The 27,588-nt window shown below is 48.1% G+C and overlaps 3 protein-coding genes across 5 annotated transcripts; 2 read left to right on the forward strand and 1 right to left on the reverse strand.

The window, feature by feature from the left end:
* Window positions 1–2,160: 2,160 nt before the first annotated feature.
* On the reverse strand, window positions 2,161–9,133 carry PLAGL2 (PLAG1 like zinc finger 2). Of its 3 annotated transcripts, none has more exons than XM_021527385.3 (3): window positions 9,072–9,133; window positions 8,533–8,642; window positions 2,161–5,894 (listed from the first exon to the last, which is right to left on the reverse strand). In XM_021527385.3, the coding sequence occupies exons 2-3, from the start codon at window positions 8,619–8,621 to the stop codon at window positions 4,673–4,675; spliced, it is 1,311 nt and encodes a 436-aa protein (XP_021383060.1). In that variant the 5' UTR covers window positions 8,622–8,642; window positions 9,072–9,133; the 3' UTR covers window positions 2,161–4,672. The 3 variants fall into 3 exon arrangements, with proteins under 3 accessions (XP_021383060.1, XP_021383058.1, XP_021383059.1); XM_021527383.3 differs by lacking the exon at window positions 9,072–9,133 and adding an exon at window positions 6,693–7,088 and having other exon boundaries at window positions 8,533–8,643; XM_021527384.3 differs by lacking the exon at window positions 9,072–9,133 and having other exon boundaries at window positions 8,533–8,725.
* A 68-nt stretch (window positions 9,134–9,201) lies between these two features.
* POFUT1 (protein O-fucosyltransferase 1) lies at window positions 9,202–14,661 on the forward strand. Its single transcript, XM_021527439.3, has 7 exons — window positions 9,202–9,356; window positions 9,887–10,008; window positions 10,097–10,279; window positions 10,753–10,865; window positions 11,509–11,701; window positions 12,213–12,455; window positions 12,889–14,661. The coding sequence occupies exons 1-7, from the start codon at window positions 9,203–9,205 to the stop codon at window positions 13,075–13,077; spliced, it is 1,197 nt and encodes a 398-aa protein (XP_021383114.3). The 5' UTR covers window position 9,202; the 3' UTR covers window positions 13,078–14,661.
* Window positions 14,662–15,000: 339 nt separating this feature from the next.
* KIF3B (kinesin family member 3B) lies at window positions 15,001–26,842 on the forward strand. The gene is made up of 9 exons (XM_021527386.2): window positions 15,001–15,069; window positions 18,250–19,688; window positions 20,262–20,363; window positions 20,998–21,120; window positions 21,233–21,351; window positions 21,581–21,694; window positions 22,145–22,250; window positions 22,458–22,636; window positions 23,222–26,842. The coding sequence occupies exons 2-9, from the start codon at window positions 18,306–18,308 to the stop codon at window positions 23,316–23,318; spliced, it is 2,223 nt and encodes a 740-aa protein (XP_021383061.2). The 5' UTR covers window positions 15,001–15,069; window positions 18,250–18,305; the 3' UTR covers window positions 23,319–26,842.
* The last annotated feature ends 746 nt before the right edge of the window (window positions 26,843–27,588 follow it).

The following is a 27,588-nucleotide window of genomic DNA, read 5'->3' on the forward strand; positions in this document are numbered from 1 at the left end:
TGAGAAAACAGAGCTGGCTCCAGGTGGAGATTGCAGACAGTACCCCAGGAGAAAATTCCTTACCTGCAGCCACAAGAATAGCTCAGACCTGTAGGATTCCTAGGGGATCCCAGTTATTCACTAGAAGGAAGCAACTCCATCACTGGGTATAGCCAGAAGTGAGCCTAATGTGAGTGTGCATGGATTGTGCAGGGACAACAGAACCTGAGAGGTGGTGGGGAATAGGAATAGTGGTCCTGTAAGGCAGCTGGATTATTAGTAATGGCATTACCCTGGAAGCTTCCAGCTGCTTTCCAAGACAAGTTTAGTATGGCTGTGGCATGTTGGGTAAACAGGCATGGAAAGGGTGAGAGGTGCCAGAGCTGGGGATTCGGGTGAAAAGATTCTGGGCTTCCCAGATCCAGCAGACCAGGCAAAACCAAACCACCTTCTCTTGCTGCACAGGGGTTGGCCAGGATAGGATTCAGAGCTTCAGGTGGCAGCTCCCATCTCTAGGAACTGGGAAAAATAAAAGAAATAACTTATTGAAAAGACACAAATTTTGGATGAGGATGGGAACCTGAAGTGGTTCTGTTTGAACCATTCATTTCACTGTTCAGTGGCAGAACAGCTCCAGGGCTTGGGCAGGCAATTAACTAAAAATAGGCACCTGAGGGAGAATTCAGTCAGCCTGACTAACTGGGATTACAGGATAAGCAAGAAGGTAGAGTGATGGGAAGCACATCTTTGAAGATTTATTTGTGGAAATTTTAATTGCAGGCAGCAGAAAATGCCTCTGTGGAGTTGTTCTGTCCAGAGAACAAAGGTGGTGCAATGGTAGAGAAAGGAAAAGGGGATTTTTTCAGTGAACTGCAGGAAATCTTCCCAGCAGCTGCTGTTCACCTGTCAGCAAGGAAGGAATTAAAGAACAAAGAGCTGAGCTCAACAAAAGTACTGAAATCATCAATCTACCAGAGGCAAAAAGAGGATTCCAGTTGAAGTGACACCATTTTTCAACACTGAAGCTAAAGAGCAGCAGTGTTGTGAGACAGAGAACGGGGTCTGTCACAACGTGGTGTGTGGGTATTCTGTCACATAAAATTCAGTGGAAGCAAATGCAAGATAACATGTTGTTCTTTCCTACAAATTGATTTTGAGTGAGCTGTAATCCCAAGGGGAAAAAAGATCTTCAGCTTTTCACAGGATTCTGGCAATCTGAGCCTGGAAGGATGGGCAAGAGTTAACCCTCTGCTGCCAGGGAGTGGCTTGGCTATTCATTAGTTTTTATTTCTAGGGGGCATTAGGTCCTTGGCTTTCTGAGAATCCAGGGTCTGATTTATAAGGGCTGGCAAGTTCATGCTCTGCTCTTTTACAGACTGGAGGTCTATGGGTTTATTATCTTAGTTGACTGCACTGTTCCTATTGCTTTGGACACCCCCCAAGCCAGCCAGTTTAAAACATTCCTTTATTTAACTAAACCCTCCTGTATAATTACATGCTGTAGTTGCTGCCCTTGGGCTCAATCTGGTGCAGTTTTCCTTTTACAGGTGTGCCAGGAGCAGGGATCACAGTGGAATGGTTTGCTGGGTTCTGTCTGCCTGACTCACAGCCATGTCCTGGACCTGCAGCCCCAAACTCATGGTCCAAAACAAAAACCAAACCCAAACTCTTTCTGGGATGATTTTTTTATATCATATAAGCAGCAGAGTGGCTGCCACAAAGCCCTGCACATAACAGCACAGTACAGATTGCAGGCTGTGCTGCAGTCTCACAGCATGCCAGAGTTACCCTTGTCCCTCACCTCCAGCTGCATCAGCAGGAGCTTGGCTAAGCTGACTTTCACTGACTTTCACTGACTTGCCTGAGAGCTTGGTACACATGTCCTAGTGGACTGGGATTCTCAAGTGCTGTAAGCTTGGATGCTCAAAGTATTTACTTATGAACAGCTAAAAGTTGTTCACTATAATTTGTTCTGTGCATTGCATACTTGCTATTTCAAATGGAATTAGTCGTTGTGGTAGAGGAACTTTGAATCCATTTTCCTGTGCAAACACCTGGAATCAGCTCCAATGCTGTCTCTGACCACGCTGCCCTTGCTGGGTTAGATTTCCCTTATATTGACAAAGGTTACTGCAGTTCTGCTTGTTAAAGTAGCTGTGGAAAGCAAATCACACGTGCAAATCATAGCAAAATGAATTCCATTTATTCTTTGACAGACTACTGGTAGGAAAAAGATGCCTGGCTCTAAGTTTAGCTACCACTGCTAAAGAAATTCCAGTGATGACATCTGTTCAGAGTACAATGCAGGCAGGAAGCAAAAAAAGCTGAATGTTCTGCAGTAGGAGAAGGTGTGTGATGGCATTGCATAAATCTGATAATCCTCACTGGCAGTGAGTGATCAGTTATCACCATTTATTTCTCAAAAAATAATCCTCTCAACTGAAGACAGGGATAAGGCTTGCATATAATTGATAACAGTGTGAAACTCCTCTTTTAATTTGCAAAGAGCAAAGCAATAGAAGACAGGCCTGAGGTATTCAATGCTGGTAAACAGACTGGCTGCAATGCCCTGTTTACCTTTGCTAGGTTAGAGAACAAGAAGGCACTCGTTGGACTTGGAAAGGCAACATTTTTCCAGTGGAGAAAAGGAAAAAGTACTGCATTCAACTCGGGGAGATCATTGCCACAGGATATTGCTGAGGTAAATAAATCTTATATTACATTTTGATACAAAAGTCTTATTTGCAGCATTGCTGGCTAATCTAAAACAACCGATCTATGTTCTGGAGAATCAATGGATTGCTAAAGAGTCATTCTGGGAAGAATTACTAAGCTAAATTAAAATTAAAATTCTGGAGTAAAATGGAAGGGGGACAAGCTTGTGACCAAAAGAGGCACAGCTGATGTCACACAGTGGGATCATGGCTCAGCAGGAAGGAATCTGCATCAACTGAGGTGGATGTGCTCTGGGGAGACAAGGGAGGACAGCATCTGCCTTCACCCAAGGAGCTGAGATAACAGAGTAGAGGTAGATTTTGCATTTCCTAGATTTATGGAGAACAATATTGACAGATTTCCTGGTTTATATTGGCCTACAATGGTTCCTCCATGCTGAGGTATGAAGATCTGCCCATACATAGTCAAAAACATGCACCAGTGCAGAGTGACCTCCATATGTCCCCATCTGCAGTATAAGTGCCCAGGAAAACAGAAGCAGGAGACAATACAGGTGCTAAGTGACACCAGCAGCTGGCTGCCTCTTCCCAGTATAATAACCCTTCTGCCCTGGTAGGTAGACAGCCCATGAAAGAGTTGAAGAGGTAGGGCAGGGAGCAAGGGAAGCAGGACTTTAACTTCAGGAGGCAAGGCTTAAGCAGGAGAGAACAAAAAAAGCCAGTGGAACCAAATCCAAAGTGAAAAGTTGACTGCACGCCCCAAACCTCAGCATTTGTTAGAACTATTGGTGTTGGGAGAAGTGCTTCAAATACTCTGACAGTGAAGCTGGGACCAATTTTTCCTTGATTCTTGGATGTTATCACCATTGAGGTTAAAATATATCTTTGAGATTGCTTCCTGGATAAGCCAAAAAGGGTGCTGACCTCAATGAGTGCATAAAAAACTCCAAACCCCAGAAACTCATACTCTGTTCCTCATCCCAAGGGATCCTGTGGAGCAGGGCCTGCAGCTTGTTCTCACCCACGCCTGGTACGCCAGTGCTCGGTGTCCCGAGCTCCTCACCCAGCTCTCTCAGTGCTTTGGTTTCCAGATCTGTTTGCCTGGGGGAGATATTTAAAAGAGCTCTGTCCATACATCACACACCAAGCTAAGCTGTGAGAGCTGCTCCATCCCCTTCACTCGGGACAGCCAGCGAGAAAAGGCAGGAAGCTGCTGCCTGCAGGGGCAGAGGCTGAAGTGGTCCGAAAGCAGTGTATTTCCCCATGGGGGAAGAACATGATAAGTGAAGAGAAATCAGTGCAACCTGACTTCATTGTGTAAACAGTGTTCTAGCTACACCAGAGATGAACCCAGTGTATTCTGGTGCCTCTTATTTTTGCAATGGCAGAAACAGATTTGTGTTGTGTAAACAATGTTCACCATAACGAGTTTATCCTAACAGCTCCAAAGAGGTGATGTTGAATTCACAATGTAAACGGGCTTGTTGCTTAACACTGATGTGGAGTAAGCGGTGTTGGGTGATGGGATGAGAGGTAGCAGGGAAGGACAGCCTCTTCCCCATTGGCTTCATACAGAGTGGTATCCTGACTTCTTCTCCATGTGGAGGTGTTGGCTGGTTTGCCAGAATTGCAGTGTGGTAACATGAAATGGAAGCTGGACTCTTCAAAAGTTTAGCCCAGGATGAAAGAGTCTCAACTCCTTCTGAGGGACAGTCCCTTCCCAGAGAGGAATACAGCTCCAGCATTCTCAGGGAAGGTCAGTGCTAAGCGCGGCTCCTGATTCACAGATTAAAAATTAGATAAAATATATCCAGTCTATCAGCTGTAATCTTTTTGCTGTACAGGACTGGGACTTGCACAGGTTCCAGTCTACAAGTGCTCCCTCCGAGATCAGAAACCTCCTGTCTGACCCAGCTCTGCCAGAGCTTTCACACCCCCAAGGAAGGAAGAGTTGTGCGTTTTTAAGGCTCTCCACAAAAGGGTGACTGAAAGATCTGTTCTCCAGTGCTATTTCCAGCTTATTGGAATGCCTGGTGGAACCGTGGCAGCGTGGTTGTGCTCAAGCTGGAGGTGAAGACGGGGGGCAATGAATGAAGGGGCCCAAAGTTCAGCGAGGCCCCGGCTCCGGGAGACTCTTGAGGTTGATGTTGCAAAGTGGTGAGCAGTGGCTGCGCCTCCCCCTGCGAGTAGCCCATGACCAATCCCCCCGATGAGACAGGTGGATTGCAAGGAGGAAGATTTAGGGGAAGGAAGCCAAGAAGATGAGAAAAGTCCATGTTAGCAGCACAGAGAGCCTCTGAGAGGTTAGCAGGGCTCTTGGAAAGCAAAGCCTCATCCAGGGCGGGTGGCTGAGGCGAAGAGGACTGAGGATCACCAGATGAGAGAGACAGACTGCCAGGGAAGTCTGACAAAAAGCTGTCCACCTCTACTTTGGGTAGTTTCTCAGGCAAATATGAGGTAGATCCAAGCTGATACTTTGGAGGAGGTTGCGGTGGAGAGGAGATGGGAGAAGAAGACTCCAGAGGATAGCTCATTCCCATTGGAAGAGAATTAGGAACCAAAGAATGGGGCATCCCTGAGCTTGGCATGGTTTGGAGATGTGTGCTGTACATGCCCACGGGCAGCATGCCAGGGAAGCTCTTACCACCCATCATGTCTCTGGATGCCATACACAGGACAGGACTCAGCTCTTCCTTCACTGCCACAGAGGAGCTGCAGCTGAGCAGACCCAACATGTCCACTGGCTCCGTCTTAATCTTCAGCAATTCCTGGGAGTGGCTTTTCTTCATGTGCCTGGTCAAGTGGTCTTTCCTCCCAAACCTCTGAGCACAGTACTGGCACAAGAAGTCCTTCCGCCCCGTGTGCACGACCAGGTGTCTCCTCACGTCCTTGCGGGTGTAGAAGCGCCGATCGCAGTGGTCGCACGGGTGCTTCTTCTCCTTCGCCCCGCCGGAAGCCCGCCTGGAATGAGCTTTGAGGTGCTCCAGCAGGACCTGGGTGCTCTCGAAGGTCTGGAGGCACACCTTGCAGCTGAGGTCCCCGCTGGCAGCCGCATGCATGGCCAGGTGTCGCCTGAAGCCCAGTTTGGTGTTGTAGTTCTTGCCGCACTCGGGACAGTGCAGGGCCTCCTTGTTGGGATCGTGGGTCTGCAGATGGTTCCGAAGGTGATCCTTGCGGTGGAACATCTTCTCGCAGTACATGCACTGGTGGGGCTTCTGAGCAGAGTGCGTGGCCATATGCCTGAGGGGAGGAAAGCAGGGAAGGTCAGACAAACATCCAGCCCCTGAGGGAACACATGCTAGTTTTCCAACATTTTCCTTGTCTCCTACACTTTATGCCACAAAAATCCCAGATTTACCTCCATTAAACAAGGAGCACAATGCTTCAGGCAAAACCTACAGTCTGTCCCTGCAGCTGTCTCTCCTCAGCTCCTGCTCTCTGCTGAGGCTGACAAAGAAAACCTCCCTAGTTTGTGACACTAGGTGAGAAAACTTCAGTTCATCAGGGGGATCAGGCTGTGCCCAAGTCTGCTGACAGCCACTGTGGTCTGTCCACAGTGTTCCACCTTAGTATCTCATACTCTCCCACACTGTGGTTCACCTGGTTTCAAGTTCTCAGCTATCACTGTTTAATTATTTTTGTGTTGTACTTCACTACATAAATGAGAACTCAACTTCTCCATACTGGAGCAACAGCTGCCATGGAATTATCCCTGTGGTTAGAAGTAGGATTTATGAATGCAAACGCCATTCTTGCTTTTCATTTTGTTTTTTAATCTGTGAACTTCACTTTCTGTTTCTGTTTCCTCCTCAGTGAAACATAAAACAGCATGAGCTCAGGATATAGCATTAGCTGAAGTTCTCTGGAAGGCACCTAAAGAGATGCCAAGTACGGTAATGTCTAGGACTCAACCGCTTTGCAAGGTAAAAGGGCATTTCCCCTCCTCCAGCTTCTCAGAAATTCAAGCAAAGACACATGAGGGAGGGGATTTCCCCTCTCTTCTGGCACTTCTGAGCAGAGGCACTTAGAGATACCTACCTATAGAGCTTGTACTTGGAGGCAAAGGCCTTGCCACAGTGCAGCTGGGGGCAGTTGTAGGGCCTCTGCTCCGAATGGGAAAGTGTGTGAGTTCTCAGCTTGTCCCCGTGAGGGAAGGAGGGCTCTGATAGTTCACACTGGCATTTTCCCTGACTTTCGGTTTCTTCACCTCTTGGTCTGGGGACTAATTTCCAGCCTGTCTCTTCCTCCTCCTGCTTTGCATCTTGAATCCAGTTGGGAACACTGGGAAAAAATGCCGTCATGGCAGGTCTAGTAGAACATGGCCATGTCAAGCAGAACTCGAGCCTGTGGGTGTCTCGCTGTGATGTTGTCCTGGTGCAGTTTTCTGCTGGAGCCTCCTGTGACCAAACTGCTTTAATAGCAAAACTTCTTCATCTGAAATCACAGAAGGCTGGTGGTAAGATACTGCAACCTTCACCTGTGTACACAATGAACGTGTGGAGATGTGTGTTCCCAATCAATCAGTAAAATTTTGGGATAATATTGGGACCTCCAAGCAATAATATTTTTCTGTCTCTTCCCCCTTAACCTGCTACCTGAATAAAATTATGTTAAACTTTTCCTGAATTGCATTTTTTTTCCACTATTATGAGCCAGTGTTACGTCTTGGATGTCTTTTCTCCTGAAATATCATAAAAGGTGTCTCTCTGTAGCTCTAAATACCTTTCCCTGTGTGATTTGCAGATCATTTCTCATCCCAGTTTTTATATTCTCACTTGCTCTTGGTCTCTGCCTACATGGAATTCCCTCTCAGAGATTCTCACACAAACCATGGTTCTCTTGTATTTTCTTTTCCCATCCTTTCTGCTACCAACCTGGTGCACTGGGCAAAACCATCTCCAGAGCAAATCATTCTGAACCCCCACATGTGGCTGAACAGGGCTGAGGAAGAAAACTCACAATTATCATCAACATCACACCTTTTTCTGGAAGGCTGCTCCTCTTCAGGGTGGGATTACTCATTGTATTTTCACTTTCGATTGTGAGGCAGATTCTGCCTCTCTGGATCAGCAAGTTTTCTACCGTAATGAGCAATTTTAACACTTTTTTTTTTAACTTTGACGCTCTCATCCATTAATAAAGGAAGCTCAAACTGTTTCCTGTTCAACAAAATACACCTCCTGTAAGCTTTTCTGGCTTTCATGTTGAGGAGGTGCTGCAATAATCTCTCTTAGCAGGTTGCTCTTGAGTTGTGTGTTGGTTTTTATAGGGTTTTACTGCCAGCTTGACTGGTAAACGGTCAGCTGAAATAAAACCAACTTCTTTCACTCAATTTGGCCGCCTGAGAAACTCTACTTAAAATAGCATCAAACCCTCACTCCATGATTGCTTCAGAGGAGGAACTTCCTGCTGCACATCAACATGAGTGTGAGTTGTGGGCAGGATGTGCAACTGCGAGGGAACAAACCAACCCCCGAGAAAGTGCACAAGGAACGTTACGAAGAGCTGAAATAACAATTACTGTGACTGCACCATCACCCCAAATACCCTGGATGGCTCCCTCAGGGTGGAAAACACTGGGAAACAGGATGACTCTAAGAAAACCTATCACTGTGAGCTGTGGGAATGCCTGTTAAGAAAAAAAACTTGATTTTGTGCAGGCTAAATTGACGTGGTCAGAGCAGAACAATAAAGGACCAGAACTGCTGAGGTGCCACTTTGGGACAAACCAGCGTGGTGTGACAGCTGCTCTGACCCCTCAGGGTGCAGGAGGCCTGTGGTTCAGAGCAGTCTGTGTGCTAAAAATTTCTGTGTGCTAAAAGCATGACTATTTCACCTCTCTATGAAATATGTCCCAGAAAAGATCAGTGTTTTCTACCTCTTGCTCCAGAGCTGTGCAGGTATCCCGAGAGTCTCCACCACTTTCACCAGGGAACTGCTCCTTTCCCTCCGAAAAAGCTTGGCCATCTGGGCCAGTTTCAGAACTACCTGGAAGAAGACAAGAGTTCGAATGTTGATGTTTTTAACAGCAAGGTGCATAAACGATCACGCCGGAATTTTAGGGAATTCAGAGGTGCTGCTTCAACCGGCGGAGGTGCCGGGGGGTGGCCGCGAGGGGCAACTCGCTCTTCCCTCCGGCACCTCCGCCGCTCGCCTGGGAAGCCAACCGGGCGACCCGCACCCCCGGGAGCGCTCGGTGGAGAATGCAGCCCCGGTGGAGCGGGATCACACATCCCGCAGCCCTGAGGGCAGGGAGGCGGGCCCGGCCTACGCCCCCCCTCTACGTCCCGCATCCTCCTCCTCCTCCTCACACGCCCCCCTGTCCCCTGAGGGGACCCCGCCACCGAGGGGAGGGTACGGCCGTGCCGCCGCCCCTCGCTGCGGTGCCGCCTCCCAGGCTCGCCCCCCCGCGCTCACCCCGTTCCCCCGGGCCCCGCCAAGCGCGGCTCCGCTCCCGGCCCCGGCGGCGCCATTGCGCGGGGCCTTCTGGGAGTGACGTCACGGCCCGCGGCTGGCCGCCGGGGCGGCGCGCCGCGGGGCATGCCGGGATGGCGGCGCCGCGCTCTGCCCGCCCGCCCGCCGCCATGGCGGGGCCGCCGCCGCTCCTCGTCCTGCTCCTGCTGCTCCCGGTGGCGCCGGCGGGAGGCGGCGCGGCACCCGCCTGGGACGAGGCCGGGTACCTGCTCTACTGTCCCTGCATGGGTGAGGCTCTCCCGGTGCGGGCTCCCTGTGCAACTCCCGGTTGCAGAGCCTGGTGCTGCAGACCCCGGTTCACCCCCCGGCGCGGACCGCGGTCCGTTCCGCTCTGCATCCCCCGGTCCGTTCCCCGCTGCATCCCCCGGTCCCTGCCCCGCCGCATCCCCCGGTCCGTTCCCCGCTGCATCCTCCGGTCCCTGCCCCGCTGCCTCTCCCGGTCCATTTCTCGCTGCATCCCCCGGTCCGTTCCCCGCTGCATCCTCCGGTCCCTGCCCCGCCGCATCCCCCGGTCCCTGCCCCGCCGCATCCTCCGGTCCCTGCCCCGCTGCATCCCCCGGTCCCTGCCCCGCTGCATCCCCCGGTCCATTTCTCGCTGCATCCCCCGGTCCGACCCCGCTGCATCCCCCGGTCCATTTCTCGCTGCATCCCCCGGTCCCTGCCCCGCTGCATCCCCCGGGCCATTTCTCGCTGCATCTCCCGGTCCGTTCCCCGGTCCGTGCCCGGCGCGGTCCCCGCCTGAGCCCCGTCTCTCGCAGGTCGCTTCGGTAACCAAGCCGAGCACTTTCTGGGAGCCCTGGCCTTCGCCCGCGCCCTCAACCGGACCCTGGCCGTGCCTCCCTGGATCGAGTACCGGCACCACCGCCCGCCCTACACCAACGTGAGCCCCCGGCGGGGCGGGAGGGCAGGGCGGGGAGCTCTCCGGGATGAGCAGGGGACCGCCGGCTCACGGGCTCTGTCCCCCACAGCTGCACGTCCCCTATTCGGAGCACTTCAGGCTGGAGCCGCTCCGGCGGTACCACCGCGTGGTGAGCCTGGAGCAGTTCATGGAGCAGCTGGCGCCCCGGCACTGGCCGCCCGGCAGGAGAGTCGCTTATTGCTTCGAGGCTGCAGCGCAGCGGAGCGCGGACAAAAGCACGTGTCCCATGAAGGTGAGCTCCTCCTCAGCCCCGCGGGCACGGCTTTGTTCCTAAGGCCCTGACTGACTCATTCCGGTCGCCATTGATTTGCAAATTTAGGAGTTACCCACCGCAAGTTGCTCTGTGTGGCATTGCTTTCACCGCAATGGCTTGAGGATCAGGGATACAGTCTGTGCAAGCACACTTTATCACTTCAGATTTAATTGAAACAGTAGCTTATCTCCTGTTCGCTGTTTTCCAGCTGGTGTTTAAGCAACCTCTCTTAACTACAAGTTTGGAAGCTTTAAGACAAACTTTGCAACCTTCTCAGTGAACTTACCTTAATGTATTTCGCTGTCTCCTTCCTGTGGAGCTGGTGTGTCAAACAGGCTATTCCAGCTGCTTCCATCCTGGAACAGGCCTCTGCTTTGCTCTTCAGGATCTTGCTACATCCATCTTTCAGGTTCTCTGTGTGCACTAAATGAACACTTATCTTTTCTTTGCAGGATGGAAATCCGTTTGGTCCCTTCTGGGACCAGTTCCAAGTGGATTTTGATAAGTCTGAGCTCTTCAAGGGCATTTCCTTCAGTCCTGCATACAAGGACCATTGGATCCAAAGGTAGCAAAAAGATGGAAAAGTGCTGGCAGGTCATTGTGGGCATTTAGAGTCATTCATGAAAGCAGCTGGGACTTTACATTTTGGGGGAGAGATTGAAGTGGTTAGTTAGTAATATTAATGCTTTTTCTATTAAATATTTGCTGAGCACTTCATGTGGGTATTATTTTAGGTATGAACTCTGTTTAGGCTGATTGACTTCTGAGCCAGGAATATTTAATTAATCAAGTATTTATTAAATATGTAATTAATCGTCAAAAGATAATTTGGTTCTCATTTGGGGGTTATGAACTGTATTTGGCTGCTTACCTTGTGTTTTCAGAACCATGAGTGACTTTAGTGGTTGTCAGTAAGTTTGGGTGACAGAATTGGTCTAATTTGAGCTGAAAATGTAACATGAAGAGCTTGGTAGCTCCTCACTGCATGTTTGAGATTCGTCTCTTATTGTCTGTCAGATAAAAAGTCTGAGGTAAAATACAGTCCCTGAGATTTCTTCAGTTCAGATGGAAAACCAGCTAAAATTATCTCAGTTTGGAGCAATAAATGCTGCATTTTTTGGGGTGTTCCTGGTTTCTACTCTACCATTCACAGCAGCCTTCATGCGGGTAGGTCACATTTCACACTGCTGGGGTTTGGTTTTCTGTAGGTTTCCAGCCTCTGAGCACCCCGTTCTCGCCTTACCTGGAGCTCCAGCCCAGTTTCCTGTCCTGGAGGAGCACCGGCCCCTGCAGAAGTACATGGAGTGGTCGGATGCAATGGTGAAGAAGGGAGAAGCCTACATCCAGTCCCTGCTGCTCCGGCCCTACGTGGGAATTCACCTGAGGATCGGCTCCGACTGGGTACGGCAGCGGCTGGGGGCTGGTGACAACGGGGTGTGGACAAAGCTGCTCCAAAAGGAGCCATGCTGGGAGAGCCACCTGATCCCTGCTGGCATCCAGGAGCTCCCTGTGTGTTAGCAGTGGCGCTGGGATTCTTTCAGACAGGCAGAGCTGGGGGGACCTGGTGGTGTTTTCTCATGTGAATGTGGTATGAAAAAATGTTCTGGTGAGGTGGGGGTCAGCCTCTCCTCCCAGGGACAGAACAAAGGGAAATGGCCTCAGGTTTCATCAGGGGAGGTTCAGGTTGAATATTAGGGAAAAATTCTTCACTGAAAGAGTGCTTGAGCACTGGCCCAGCCTGACCAGGGCTGTGGTGGAATTGCCATTCCTGGAAGTATCCAGAACACAAGTAGAGGTGGTGCTTTCTGATAAAGCTTAGTAGGCATGGGGTATCTGTTCAAAGTTTGGAGTTGATAATTTCAGAGGTCTTCAGCTTTGATGATTCTGTGATTTTCTTCTCCTCTTCCAATAGAAAAATGCCTGCAACATGTTAAAGGATGGGACAGCCGGGCCACACTTCATGGCCTCACCGCAGTGTGTGGGCTACGACCGCAGTGCTGCGGTGCCTCTCACCATGGACATGTGCCTGCCAGACCTCCGAGAGATCAAACGGGCTCTCAAGCTCTGGGTGGCAAAGATTGAAGCTAAATCTGTTTATATTGCTACTGATTCCGAGCCCTACACAACAGAAATACAGCAGTTTTTCCAGGAAAAGGTGAGTCTTCCAGAAACCTCTTCTGGCAGGAATGCTTGGATAAAAATCTTCCTTGGCTTCTGGCCCGAGGCTGTCATGGATAGCAGACCAGCAGTTGTGGAATAGGTTATTCACAGCCAAATATTGGCATCTCAAAGTGAATTTGGCTCATAGTAATAAAAATCATCCTGTAAAATTCTTTTGTTTCCCCAGGAGATTGAAGAGCATTGTCTGGCATGGTAGTAAATATTTCCATGAAAAGGGTTTAAATTAAATAAACCTAAGTGATTTTCAGAAATGCTCTGACATTGATCTAATCATAAATGAGTTATAGGGCAGAGAAAGACAAAACTCATTCTCTTTCTGTTGTATATTCAATTTCTAATATTATGCCAAGACATTGGATTGTGATAATAGCTGACTGGATTCATCTGCTCTCCTCGTTTCTCTGCAGCTCAAGGTTGTCAGCTTGCAGCCAGAAGTGCCTCAGGTTGATCTGTACATCCTTGGCCAGTCTGACCACTTCATTGGGAACTGTGTTTCTTCCTTCACTGCCTTTGTGAAAAGAGAACGTGACATCCATGGGAAACCCTCCTCGTTTTTTGGCATGGACCACCCACCGAGGCTGCGGGATGAGTTCTGACCAGAGGAGGAAGAGTCTCCGTGGTTCCAGGGCTCTGAGCTGGGTCTTTGGTGCTGCAGCATTCCCTGTGGGAGAGCTCCTGCCCTCCAATGCTCCTCACAGTCCCTTCCAGACTGCTCTGTCTGATCTCTCCCGTGTTTCCAATGTGAGCTCAGACAGAAATTTAAATCATGTAGTTTATAGGAAACTATAAACTATATATAGTTTTTTAAGATGTAGCTTTTATAGCTCTCCATTCTTCCTACTTGGGATTCACCAGCAATCATGATGGAGCAGCTGCTCAGATTTCCTCCTCTTTTCTTTCTCTGTTAATTCTAAATTCTCACCTGGAGATGTTTTGAAGCCTCGTGTCCAAAACTGGCCATAATTGGTTCTCTTTGACTGTAAAACTTCTGTCAGGCATATCAAGTTCCCTGCAAAGGGCATGCAAGGTAAAGCTCAGGACATGAAATCTCTGGGGTTTATCAAGGACCACAATTTTCTTACCAGACTTGTGTCACCACAGTGTCTCAGTGTCCCTTCTCCTGTCCAAAGAGATTCCATCCCCCATGCTGTGGGGCTCTGGATCTCTTTGGTGGTGCTGGGGGAGTGCACTGGGACATGGTGTGACATGGTAGCTGCCTGTTCAGCTCCTCTGCATCAGCCTGGGGCAGGGTGTGTGCAGGGACATGGGAGGAGATCTGTCACAGCCAGGCCAGAACTGGAGATTGAGGGCTTGTAGCTTTGTAGCTGTTTATGTCTGTGGGAAGAGAAACTTTGAGCCAAGGTTATTAAAATAGCTGTAGTGGGGTTGGGTATGTCATACCTGGGTCTATGGTATTGTTTTGTATTTGTACTTTATAAGATGGCCCTTCTGAGAGCATTATCCTTGTCTGGGGCAGTTCTCGGTGGAGGTAATTCTGGAAAATTATTCATTGATGGGGAAACAACAGCCCAAACCCCTGTGTTTGGCCTGGTGTAGTTTGATGCTGGTAACACTGATAATCCCAACATGGTGAGGCTCAACTTGACCAACTTTTGGTGCTTCTGTAATTTCATTTTCTGGTCCAAAGACTTGAGTACAGAATGGTTCAATTTTCAAAAATGCCACTTGGGTGAGCCTGTGGTACCAGAGCTACTGCCTCCAGTGTACTGGTGCAGCCCAGCCAAGGCTGTTATGAACATTTAACTTCAAATGTCTCTTTATGGTGGTCTTATGGTGGTCTTTTCCTCCTTGAAATGTTTCTGAGCTTTGAAGGAGTTTGAGGGCTCAGGGGAGAGAGCAAAATGAGAAGGTCCCCAGCTGTCAGGATGGCAAAAACTCATCTCTTGTTTCCTCAGGGCTGGCTTCAAAAATCATGGGATTTGGGGGAAAATTACCCATTTTAGGGTCTTTGGAAGCTGGGCTTTTGAAGATTGAATCTCCTTGTGTCATACAGTTTACTGATCTTGTGTGATGCCCTTGGGGCTGCCTTGCCTTGCTGTGGAGCAGGGGAAGCCTTTCTCCACACTGTTGGGAAGACAAATATTAAATCAAAATGTTGGGTTGGGTTTTTTTTTAAATAAGGTATTTTTTGTACTAATAAAAACTTGATTTTTTACTCACTCGTAGTGCACCAACATTTCTTCCTCCATTGCAGGAACCTCTCGTACCAGAGCTGCAGCCTGCACTGCACTGCTGCGGTCCAGCTCTGATTAAGGGGTTTTACCTCTGAAACGTCTTTTTTATGATGGTCTTTTTCCCCTTGGAAATACTCCCGAGCTTCGGAGGATTTTCAAACCCGCAGCCTGGGTGCGGCAGAGCGGCGGGCCCCACCTGGCTGGGGCAAAACCCGGCATTTTCGGGATTGGCGGCGCGCGGGATGCCCGCGGCGGGGCCCCTTTGTCCCGGGAGCGGCGGCGCGGGGCGGGCGCGCCGGTTGCCGGGGAAGCGCGTCACGGGCGGGCGGAGCGGCCGCGCCGCTTCCGGGGCCGCGGCAGGAGCGGCCGGGCGGCTCCATGGTGACGGCGCAGGTGAGTCCGGCCCGGCCCCGCACCGCGCCCCGGGCTGGCACCCCGCGGGCCGCCGGCAGCCCGCTGCCCCCGGTGCCCCCGGTACCGGCCGCGGGCACGGCCCGGACCGCGCTGCGGCGGCAGGACCCGCCCGCGGCCGCGCTGCGGGGGCGATGCCGCGGGCGGGCGGCCCCGTTCCGGTGGCTGTCCGCCGCTCCCGGTGCTTCTCCCCCGCGGTCCTGCCCCCTCCCCACCGGCGCTGCTGTCCCCGGGCTCCGCTCCCTGCAGCGCCCGGTGTGGGTGATGCTCGCTCGGGTGAATCCGCGGACGAGCCCGCGGTCCCGGCTCCCCGGGGGAGGGAGCAGCCCTGGGGTGCCGTGCTGGGGTGACAGCGGTGACCAGAGGTGACCCCGAGTGAAATCAGGGCTCGCGGGTGGCACCGCCGGCCCGGCTCCAGCGGCAGCACCGGGATGCCCTGCCCGGCCTGCGGAGCGTTTGGCAGGGAGGAAAAGAGCAGCACGGAGGGTGGTTTGGCTCGGGACGGAGGGAAGGACATCATTCAACCGTGACATTATGAAACCACAAATATTTGAAAGATTTGAATGGCGAGAAGCAATGGAATGTTTTCAGTGGTACCTCGGGATGTGCAGAGATGCAAGGAAAGGGTTTGGGCAGTTCCAAGAAAATCTTTCAGAGATATTTAAGGCAGGAAGCAGAGCAGCTTCGGGATGTCACCTGTCAGGGCAGGTGGCTGGGTGAGCACAGTGCCTGGGGTACAGCTGTCCAAGACAGCACCTCCCAGTCCTGGAAGTTTTTGAGGAAAAGTGGTTGCCCCAGCTTGTATTCAGGTTGTGGCATTGCTCATTTTTTCAGGCATAACCTTTGTGTCGACTGAAATAAATAAAAATGCTTCAATTTCTGCCCGTCCTCCCCTCTTGGTCATCAGGGGCACATTTGCAAGTGCATCCATCTCAGCCTTGACCTTGACCTTGACTTGCAGAGACCTGGTGCAGATCACTTTAGGCTGAACTAATTTAATGAAAAAAATTCCCAGTTTTGATGGGGAAGAATGGGTGGCACAGCAGCATTCCCAGCTTTCTTGCCATTCATGTCCAGCCACTCTGGCAGTTCAAACATTGCCCAGGAGTTTCTGGGGAATACAAACACTGCCAACTAATTGGTTTTATTTTCCAGTTACACACTTGGATAAATCTGAGAAGAACCATAATTTGTTATGCTTCCAGTAAACTTCACTGCAGTAGCTAAAATAATTGGAGATGATTCAGGATGGGTTGTTATGAAAATAACCCACATCAGGGGTAAAATCAGTTGGTTGTGACTATAAAAAGAGGCTTGCAAGTGAAGTGGGGAAAGGTGTCAAAAGCTGATGGTGAGGAGGTACACCCAGAGGAGCAGCAAATGTGCAACATAATTTCCGTTCAAGTAATTTTGAACAGAAATAATTACCTCTGGCAAGACTGACTTAACTCTGATCATTTAATATTTGTCATAGTTGCTTACAAAAGCGGCACTTCTCACCAGAATAGTATTTTAGATATTCAATATATAAAACAAATCCTTGTCAGAACTTGTGCCTAATTCGAGTATTTGCCAGTGTGAACATGCAGATACGTGACACGGTGGCTGTCATGTGACCGTGTCAGAAAATTGTCTCTTGTGAACTTGAATTACTGGAATGTCTCTCAGAGCTGTGGAAGGGGAAGCGTGTGTTAATGTACACAACTCCTCAGGATGAACAGAGGGACAGTTGTTCTTTGTGATTCTGCCAAGATTTGTCCTCGTTTCACTTATTCTTTCTGTGTTTGTGCTCCAGAATTCGTGTTTGCTGTGGGTCAGACAGGAAGGTCACCTTTATCTGGAGCTGTCAATTAGGAGGGGAATGGTTTTGTTCAGTAGCTACCCAAAATTCCTGTAACAGTTTGAACTCACTGTACAGGGTGTGGAGGGAATTCTGAATGAGTGTCCAGTGTCCAGAGAAGCAATCCCCCCACAGACCCAAGGAAATTCCCAAGGCCATTTTGAGGTTTCTGTACAATTCTTAACCATGTTTATCTGTTACCTCTCTTTTACTTTTTGCCAGTCTGACTGTATATTGAGCTGGAATTGTGCTTCCTTTTCCATCCAATAGCTCTAGCCCTGCAGTTCTCTGCCACCTTGTTGGAGAAGCTCTCCTGAGACATGCAATTACCAAGTGAAAAACAATTAGAGAAAAATTCCTGTTTCCTGCTGATCCAGCTGGGAAGGGAACAGTGAACACATTCCAAGGAGGCCACACCTGAACCTGTGCCAGCACTGCCTGGGCTTCCCTGTGTGTATTAGTTTTACACTTAGTTCTAGTTGGCAGAGGGACCTCAGGGCTCTTCTTGGAAGACATTTTGGAAATAAAAAGGGTTCATAGAAATTGCATGGCATTCCAAGTTGTGCCATTGAGATCTGCCGTGTGAAGCTTTAGCAGACTGTTTCAGCAGTTTAGGAACACAGGCTTTTTGCTCCATTTTCAATGGCAGCTCATCTTGCTGATTGACTGGAGGATGCAGCAGTGTGTCCTCCCTCTCTACCCAGAGTCATGAACGAGCTGGATCTGTGATCTGGGTTTATGCAACATGAATTTAGGTTGATGGTGAGTCTTGTAAACCTGATGCAGCTGGAACACCAGAGCAGGAGTGATGTCAGTAGGTCAGCCTAGCTGAGCAGGGCTGGCTTTTTTGGGGAATCCTGATAGAAGTATATTGCCAGAAGAAAGGATAATAGCAGACTTGTGCTCCAGAGAGAGCAAGATTGTATAGATTTTCAGAATGGGAGACTTAAAACAAAAGGCCGGACTGCAAAGAAAATTATTGGCAAAGTACTTCTCATAAATAGTTTTTAAAGGTTTATTGGTATTTTTAAGGGTCAAGAAAAGGATCTTTACCAGCTGTAACGGTGTGATCTGATTCGTTTTTGCAGCAGAGCTTGTAAAAATGATACCATTTGATGCACAGCCTTTGGTAAAATAATTCAGTCGCAGTACAGGCCTTTACAGGGTTTTCATGTTGTACATTATTCTAGTACTTCAAAATCCCTTGAAACTTAATGAACACAAAATGCTGCTCAAATTGATGAGGTGATTCTTTGGCTTTGTGAAAAGCTGTCCCCTGCAGAAAACTGCCTTCAGACATCCTTGCTTTGTTTTTGTTTCAGCTTTGTAGCACGGGATCATCCATCAAGGGGATCACAGCAGCCACAGCCCCGCCGTCATGTCCAAGTCCAAGAGCTCCGAGTCCGTGCGGGTGGTCGTGCGCTGCCGGCCCATGAACAGCAAAGAGCAAACTGCTTCCTATGAAAAAGTTGTCAATGTGGATGTCAAGTTAGGGCAGGTCTCAGTGAAGAATCCACGGGGATCATCTCATGAACTGCCTAAAACGTTCACCTTTGATGCTGTGTATGACTGGAATTCCAAACAGGTCGAACTCTACGATGAGACCTTCAGACCTCTCGTGGACTCTGTTCTGCAAGGGTTTAATGGGACAATCTTTGCCTATGGGCAGACTGGGACAGGGAAAACATATACGATGGAAGGGGTACGTGGTGATCCCGAAAAAAGAGGGGTCATCCCCAATTCATTCGACCACATCTTCACCCATATCTCTAGATCTCAAAATCAGCAATACTTAGTTAGAGCGTCTTATTTGGAAATATACCAAGAAGAAATCAGAGACTTGTTATCAAAGGATCAGTCCAAGCGGCTGGAGTTGAAGGAGAGACCAGACACAGGGGTTTTTGTTAAGGATTTGACCACCATTGTTACGAAAAGTGTCAAAGAGATAGAGCACATCATGAATTTGGGAAACCAGAACCGCTCCGTTGGTGCCACCAACATGAACGAGCACAGCTCTCGATCTCACGCCATTTTCCAGATCACTATCGAGTGCAGTGAGTTGGGACTGGATGGAGAGAACCACATCCGTGTTGGGAAGCTCAACCTGGTCGACCTGGCAGGCAGCGAGCGGCAAGCAAAGACTGGAGCACAGGGGGAAAGGCTGAAGGAAGCCACAAAAATCAATCTGTCCCTCTCAGCTTTGGGCAATGTTATCTCTGCCCTGGTTGATGGCAAAAGCACACACATACCCTACCGGGACTCCAAGCTGACCAGGCTACTTCAGGACTCCTTAGGTGGCAATGCCAAAACTGTGATGGTGGCCAATATAGGCCCTGCCTCTTACAATGTAGAGGAGACCCTGACCACACTGAGATATGCCAACCGTGCCAAAAACATCAAGAACAAGCCACAAGTGAATGAGGATCCTAAGGAGGCTCTGCTGCGGGAATTCCAAGAAGAAATTGCTCGACTCAAGGCACAGCTGGAAAAACGGTCTATTGGCAAAAGAAAGAGGAGGGAAAGGAGGAGGGAGGGTGGGGAAGAGGAGGAGGATACTGAAGAGGGTGAGGATGAAGGAGATGACAAAGATGACTATTGGAGGGAGCAACAAGAAAAGCTGGAGATTGAGAAGAAAGCTATAGTCGAGGATCACAGCTTGGTAGCAGAAGAAAAGATGAGGCTGCTGAAAGAGAAGGAGAAGAAAATGGAGGACCTGAAGCGAGAGAAAGAAGCAACAGAGATGCTGAGTGCTAAAATCAAGGTAGAATTCTTCCTCGTCATACCCTTTGAAAGCAATTTCCTTAGGCTGTGGGGAAAATAAAGGGTTTCCCAATTTGGAAAGGTATTTCATAGAAAGTTTCCAGGATAGTGATTTGTGTTTAGGTTGGAAGATTTTGAAATAAACCTTTTCTAGCCAGAAGTTGAAATTTCCACCATTAATCACATATTTCAATATTCATGAGTTGTTTCATTGTTCTTATGTGCTGATCTTAAGCAATTGGCACTGTAAAAGACAACACATCTTTTCACAAGCTGTGGAACTAAAAATGTTTCCTTCTGTCACAGATCATTAACAAGTTATTTACAGGGGAGCACACATTTTGGTTCTCCTGCTTTGCCACACATTGCACTGGCGCGTTATTCTAAACAAGTAACTGTTGCATTAATTCCACAGTTTTATAGGAGTTTTAAGAAAAAGTGATTCATGTAGCAGCTGCCTTGAAAGAGAAGGTTAAATAAGGGAGCTACCCTGAAGACGTTGTATCCATAGGAGAGAAAGTTACCCTCTGAGTAGTTACTGAGACAAACTTCTGACCCTGGTTTTTCTTTTCAGACAATGGAAAGCAAGCTACTGGTGGGAGGGAAAAATATTGTGGATCACACAAATGAACAGCAGAAAATCCTGGAACAGAAACGACAGGAAATTGCAGAACAGGTACAAGGGAGGATATTTGTTACTTTATATAAAAAGCCTTGCTTCTGAACTTCTGTAAAACATTGTGTCAGGGAAATTACCAGAAAGTTTTCCCAGGGTAACCCAAAAATTGGTTTAATGGCAATCACTTATTGAAAAGAAGGGTGAAGGGCTTGTGTCATATTTGTCATTATTTGAAATATGTAAAGAAGGTTTTTAAAAGTTTTCTTGCAGTTCTTCATGGTAAAGATTTACCTTCTATCTTGATTGGAGCTCTTTGTAAGTGAAGAAATGTTCGTCAGACCTCTAAGAGTACCAGTTCAGCCTTTAGCTCAAGGGAGGGGTCTTTATTCTGTACTAAAAGTTTATTTTTTGTTATGATGATTCTTAAATATAATAACCAGTACAAACTGATAAAAAGGAAAGAAAAAAAATTCTAAAAATTACATTTTATTCCTTTAGTTGAAGCTTGAGCCTTGTTCACACTACCTGATTTTAATAGCAAAATAAGGACAAATAAGATGTCTCTGGTGTTTCTATGGCAAGAGATATGAAGAACTGGAAGGAAATCCATCCTGAGCATTGGTTTCACGTGTGTCAGCTGGAGTTGACAAGGTAATTGAGGTCTTTAATGCCATATTTTCACATTCTTCAGAAACGTCGGGAGCGAGAAATCCAGCAACAGATGGAAAGTCAGGATGAGGAAACACTAGAACTGAAGGAGACCTACAGTTCTCTTCAGCAAGAGGTGGACATAAAGACCAAAAAACTCAAAAAGGTAAATAGAAAATTATTCCCTGTCTACCAGGCTGGGAATAAAATCAGCCTGTGTGTGAAAGCGAGAGGAGCTTTGGCAAGTGATGGATTTTGGCTCTTGTTGTGTGTTCCAGTTATTTTCCAAGCTGCAAGCTGTGAAGGCAGAGATCCATGATCTCCAAGAAGAGCACATCAAGGGGCGCCAGGAAATGGAGCAGACCCAGAATGAACTCACCAGGGAACTAAAGCTAAAGTAAGCCCCATCACTTAAGTAAAGTAAGCTATTAACTGTAACAGAGAGGGTTTCTCAGGGCAGGAGTGGAGGGACTGCCTTGCACATACTTGTGGAATTAGAATTAACCATGAGAAAACAAAACCATTCCTCCTTTTCCAGGGTTGTATTACATCAGTGGGAGAGGAGCAGTGAGGAAAGTCATTGCTAATTCTGTTTCTTGTATATTTCTCATTTTTGTTGCATGTAGGCACCTGATTATTGAAAACTTTATTCCCTTGGAAGAAAAGAATAAGATCATGAACAGATCATTCCTTGATGAAGAGGAAGACAACTGGAAACTACATCCCATAACTCGTCTGGAGTGAGTGTACTTCTGCTCTTGGGGTGGAATTACAGGTCACAGGAAACCCTCTAGCTGTCAAGAACAAAAGAGGGATTGAACTGGCCATTTAAACTGACCCTCTAGAGTTCACAGCTTCTTGATGTGTAATAAAATAAAACAAATCAATTTATTCCTCTTAATAGGTGCTATAAAATACGAATGTACAGTTAGAAGAATTCTTAAGAGATTATGATTTTTCTAATAGACAAACCCAATAATTATATGTAAAATATATATAATAGTGCATTCACCCTTAAAATAGCAGTGCATTCCTATCATACTTCTTTCCTGCTCCTATAAACGCAGCCTGTGTGGTTTCTGCTGCGTTGAAACAGATTTCTGCATGGAATTTGCAGATGTTGTAGCTCATAAACTCCAAGAGGAGCCTTTGGTTTTAGGGTATAACAGCCTGAGTCTGTTTTTCTCTAGTAACCAGCAGATGATGAAAAGACCAGTATCTGCTGTGGGGTACAAAAGGCCCCTGAGCCAGCACGCCAGGACGTCCATGATGAATCACACAGCAGCTCGGTACAGGGTAAGCCCAGATGTGGTTGAACCTTTGCTTCTTCACCCTGTGATCAGGGGAATGTGAATTCCAGAGGGGATTGTGTGTTCTTCTTTGACATGTAAATTTGTAGTGTCCTGCATACATTTATAAAGTACTTCAGATTAAGTTTCTGGAGGGCAAAGTAACAGTTTGTGTGAAAATATGGAGACTTTGATACTGCTTTTCCTGTCTCAGGCAGAGAACATCGTGTTACTGGAAATGGACGTGCCCAGCCGGACAACGAGGAACTATGAAGGTCCAGCTATTGCTCCCAAGGTTCAGGCAGCTCTGGAAGCAGCTCTGCAGGACGAAGATGAGATCCAAGTGGATGCCTCAACCTTTGAGAGCTCTTCAAATAAAAAATCAAAAACCAGGTGAGTTGGACTTTCCCTGAGCAGACTGGCCCACAGGAGAGGTGCAAGTACAGTTGGCTATTGGTCAGCACTTCTCATCAGTGAAGTAAAGCTGAGCTTCATGGTAAAGCAGACAGAAAAAGGAACATAGAATCATTAAGGTTGGAAAAGACCTTTAAGATTTTAGTCCAACCTCCAACTGAATCCGACCATGCTACTAAACCTTATCTTGACGTGCTACTTCTACTCATTTTTTGAACACTGCAGGGGATGGAGATTCCACCCCTTCCTTGAGCAGCCTATGCCAGGGCTCAACCACTCTTGCAGTGAAGAAATTTTTCCTAATATCCAGCCTCAACCTCCCCTTGTAGAACTTGAGGCTGTTTAACCTTGGCCTGTCACTAGCTGCTTGGAAGAAGAGGCCAGCCCCTATCTCACCACAACCTTCTTTCAGGGTGTAGGACAGGACAGAAGAAAAAGCTGAAACTGTTTATTAGAGAATAACTCCAGTTAAAAAAAATCAGCTTTTTGCAGATTAATTTTGGAAAGTAACAGGTGACATTGTTAGAGCTTCTCTTGTTTATATATTAATTTTTCCTTCTTCAGACCGAAAACTGGAAGGAAATCAGTGGGATCCGCATCAGGATCAGGCACTCCCACTTCTCAGCTCTACCCACAGTCACGAGGGCTGGTTCCAAAATAAAATCAGCAATGGCTCTCCAGGGAGGGAACAGCCTTTACCTTCTGGGAGCAGAGACAAGGACAAACCTGCAGAGAGAGCTCCTGGCCAGCCTCCAGCCCCTTTCCCTGGAGATGGCCTTGTTGCTGTTTAACTGACTCAGGCCGGTCCAGGGGCACTGAGCCATGGGAAGATCCGTGCTTGCAATTCAGCATTTGGCCTCTGTGGGAAATGGATTTTAGTTAGGAAATCAAAAATGCATGAGGTATGTTACAGTGTGTTAGGAGCAGTGGGAAGCATGGGGAATCACCTCACAGCGTCACCGTCCTCCTCCTGCACCAGCCCTTCTGCTGCACAGCACGTTTTGCCTGTTGGGCACTAAGAAGACAGAGTTGAAAGTCACCTCCACAGAACCACCACTCTGCAGCTCCACAGTGAGAACCAAAAGAGGCTGAAAAGCAGAGGATCTGTTCAAACTCGACAAGGTGCATGGTTCTTCCTCTTCCTGCTGGAGAAACTGGCATCACCACGTGGGGTTCAGGCATTGGTCTGAACAGGATGGCAGTGGCCAGCGGGTCCTCACCACCACACAGCTGTGCCTCCCCAAGGGCTGTAGGACAGAAAAGGGTCTCAAAACTATGTGGTCTCTAGAAAGGAAGCAGTAGAATCTGAAGTCCTTTCTTTGTTTACAGGCATAAGTGAGAGCTCCTCTAAGCTGACCTACAGACCTCCCCTCTACCAACAGGAACCACCTTGTCAAGGAATACCTCTGCATGCCAGTGTTGGCTCCACAGCTTTCCTCCTCTCTCTTGCCTCCATCTTTACCCCTGGCATTTAAAACCAGTGTCCATATGACATCTTTAATGGCATTTGGCCATTTTTCTCATGCCTCCCACTGTCGATGGAAAACGTAGCATTGGCTCAGAGCTCTCCTTGCCAGGCTCAGACTCTCAGCTGGGCAGAGCACTGGAACTTGGAGCTGCCTTTGAGTGCACTCCTGGGAATTTGGTCCCTTCCCTTGGTGTCTAAGGAGGTTTAGCATTCAGTGCCTCTTGTGCCTCATCTGTTTCATGTTAAGCAGCTTTCTCTCTGCACCTCCCAGCCCACTCAGAGCCTGCTGGGAGTGAACCTGACCTAACCGAGGCTGGTGATGGAAGCTGGTGTTAATTCCAGGGGTTTTACTTTGAAAACAAGGGAGGGAGAACTCCTGCTTTCAACAGTCTCATTGCAAAGCTGCCCTATGACTAAAGCAGGCTCGTGTAGCAGGGCAGAGGGAGGTGGAACTCCACGCTAAGGACAGAGTAAGGTGTCCCAGTCTAGTGTCCCACAGCTCATCCGTAAGTTTTAGTTCACTGTATATTGAGACTTGGGATGTTACTTTTTCTGGTTGCTCTTGGCTGTCATCCTGTGAACATTTTTACCTGTTTTCCCTCACCGAGGACTCCCTCCAGACTGGCATGTGTGAGTGTGTGAGGACTTGCCTGGTTGTAGACATGCTCTGATGTGTGGATTCTGCCTTGTGCTCGTTAAGTGTCCACGGAGTGACTTCACCCAGGCTGGAGAGCTCCTTTCTACTGACCCCCTGAGCAGGAGGAACTGAGTGCTCAGCACAGCTCACCTGTGCATCCTGCAGGCACGGTGCCCAGGTGAGCCAGGTGGGCCCCTTAAACACCAACTTGGCTGCTGCATTCCACGGACTGCTTTCCTGGGCCACAAGGTTAAAGTATGTATACACATATATGCACACATACATATATATAATAGTTTTGGTGGAGGAAGGAGGGATTTACTTATAACTGAGAGAGCAGGCACATGACCAATTTCTTTCAACCTGAACGTGGAAACCCAGCATAATCTTTGTTTTCACAAAGCACTGTTTATATCCAGAGAGCCTTTTAACTGGCTTTTGTTGCATAGTATAACATCACCTTCTCTTCCCTCTCTTCCTTCTTTCTCTCCAGCACATAATCTTCTGTACTAGGATATTTTAAAAGATGATTGTATGGTTTAAGTGCTCAGAGAATTGAAATTAAATGGGGGAGGAGCTTTAAAACCCTGAGACAGCAGCACAATATATAACCACGTGTTTGTACATATCTATGTACACATGTTTTATGTGAATAATGCATACACAGACACATCTGTGTCCGCACATGTGCACACTTTTCCTCAGTTGCTACTATTCCACAGGGAATTCTATTCTATATTAAACTCATATGCTGGAAACTGCCTTTGTGGCAGGGCTGGTACCATGGAGCTCTGCAGTGCAAACCTGTTTTCATGTTGATGAGCCAGCGTCAGAAAGGCTCTTCTTTTAACTCTGTAGAAATTCATTAGCAAGGTAAAAGAAACTCAGTAGAGTGGAAAAGAATAAATCTGCATATTTAGTCATTGTATGTAGATTGGGGCTTCGGTGGAGATTTGGTCAATGTATTCATGGGCAATCTCGGCCTGTTACAGAAGCCTTTGGATTCTCATTCCAAAGGACTTAACCCTCACCAGATGCTCAGTGGCACTGATATTAAGATACATTGTCTTAAGCTGTACAAAACATACTGAGCTCTGGGTTGAAGCTTTTAAAAAACATTCCTGCTGAGTTTGCCCTTCTTTGGTGTTATCTGAACCATCTGGGCTTCCTGCTGGTTAACCAAAGGCAGGAAATCCAGCTGGACTCCTGGAAGAGGCCCTGGGACAGCCTTGCACCATCACCTTTTCTTCATAGGAATGTTTAACATTCAACATAATTGTCTTTGCTCTGATCTGTATAATGGAATCTTTTTTTTTAAAAAGTGGCATTGCAGCAGGAGTCAGCCGTGGGAGCAAGCGCCACCAGGCACTGAAGCATAGGAATTAAAGCACTTTCTTAAATCCTTAACTTAGGTCTAGAGCCTTTTTAAAAACATTTGCATGCTGCTTGAATCTTCTAAAACATACCTCTGCCAGAGCACCTGGGGCTGCGCCGGTGCCTTATACAGATCAGAGCAGGCAGTGTTCAGTCAGTTTGAGGTGTGTGAGTCTGGCCTCGCTCAACACGCAGCACTGGAGTTTCAGTGAAACACCTGTGTACCTGGACCTGTCCTCTCTCCTGTCTGTGCTGGGCAACGGGCACCAGTCTTTAAACGGTTCAGTGGAATTCTTGGGGGTCTGTTCCTGCTGTGTTCAAACACAGAGTGGAAAAGAGAACCTGCAAAAGCCATAATTAGTTACAGAGACGGAACTGAAATGAGAACGCTGGTGCTGCCTGCTGCACTGTGCAGTGGAGGGTTGACTTGCTGGGATCCAGGTGCTTACTGCCTTCTCCAGACTTTTGAAGAGGTGACCCAGGATCCTTCTATGGGCACAGCTGTCGGTGACAACTCTCAGCTCCTTGGAGATACGCCCACCTCCGCCTTCTCTTAGGTTATCTGTAGAAAAATAATCTGTCCATAGTTCTGTCCATAGTTTTACAGCTTATATTTATTTGTATCATCTCTTTTGTCTAGGAATGTAAAATGATCCTAAAATACAATGTGTAATAAAGTCAATAAGATTTATTGCATCTATCAAAACATGTGTTTTTCATTGTTATTTTGGGGCAGGACTCGGTGGCTTCATGTTTTACAAAGCGTCGCATTATTTTTCTTTCATTAAAAAAAAAAAAGTCTGCACAAAGTAAGTTGAAAAAATGTAATTATGAGTAGAACCACAATGAGTATTGTAATGTGTGTGTGTGTGTGTGTGTGTGTGTGTATACAAGGTGCTGATGCCTGCAAGTGGCACCTTGGGAACGAGAAGTGCTGGTGAAACCCTGCCAGAATCGCAGTTCAGGGTGTGCCCCTGACCTCGGTTTTATCTTGCTTGTAACTGCAATGGGTGGTGCTGATTTAAACCAGCCTTTTATTGGTGCCGTGGGAACAAGGAGCCTTGTAGTATAACCACGATGTCCAGGGAAGGGAAACGAAGGTGGGGAAGAGTCTGTAGCACATGTCCTGTGAGGAGCGGCTGAAAGAGCCGGGAGTGTTCACCCTGGAGAAGGAGGCTCCAGGGTGACATTAGCACTCCACCTCTGTGAAAGGAGACTGTGAAAGGAGCCAGATGTGAGTCAGGCTCTTCTGCCAGCCAGCAACAAGAGAACACAGTGTTCAACTGTGCCTGGGGAGGTTTAGTTGGACATCAGGAAGAATTTAACAGGAAGGGTCATTAGGTATTGGAAGGCGCTGCCCAGGGAGGCGGTGGGAGGCATTTAAGGAAAGACTGGACGTGGCCCTCAGCGCCCCGGTCTGGGGAACGTGGTGGTGTTGGGTCACCAACACTG

This window comes from Lonchura striata, chromosome 17 (assembly GCF_046129695.1).
Source record: "Lonchura striata isolate bLonStr1 chromosome 17, bLonStr1.mat, whole genome shotgun sequence".
Classification (NCBI taxonomy): domain Eukaryota; kingdom Metazoa; phylum Chordata; class Aves; order Passeriformes; family Estrildidae; genus Lonchura; species Lonchura striata.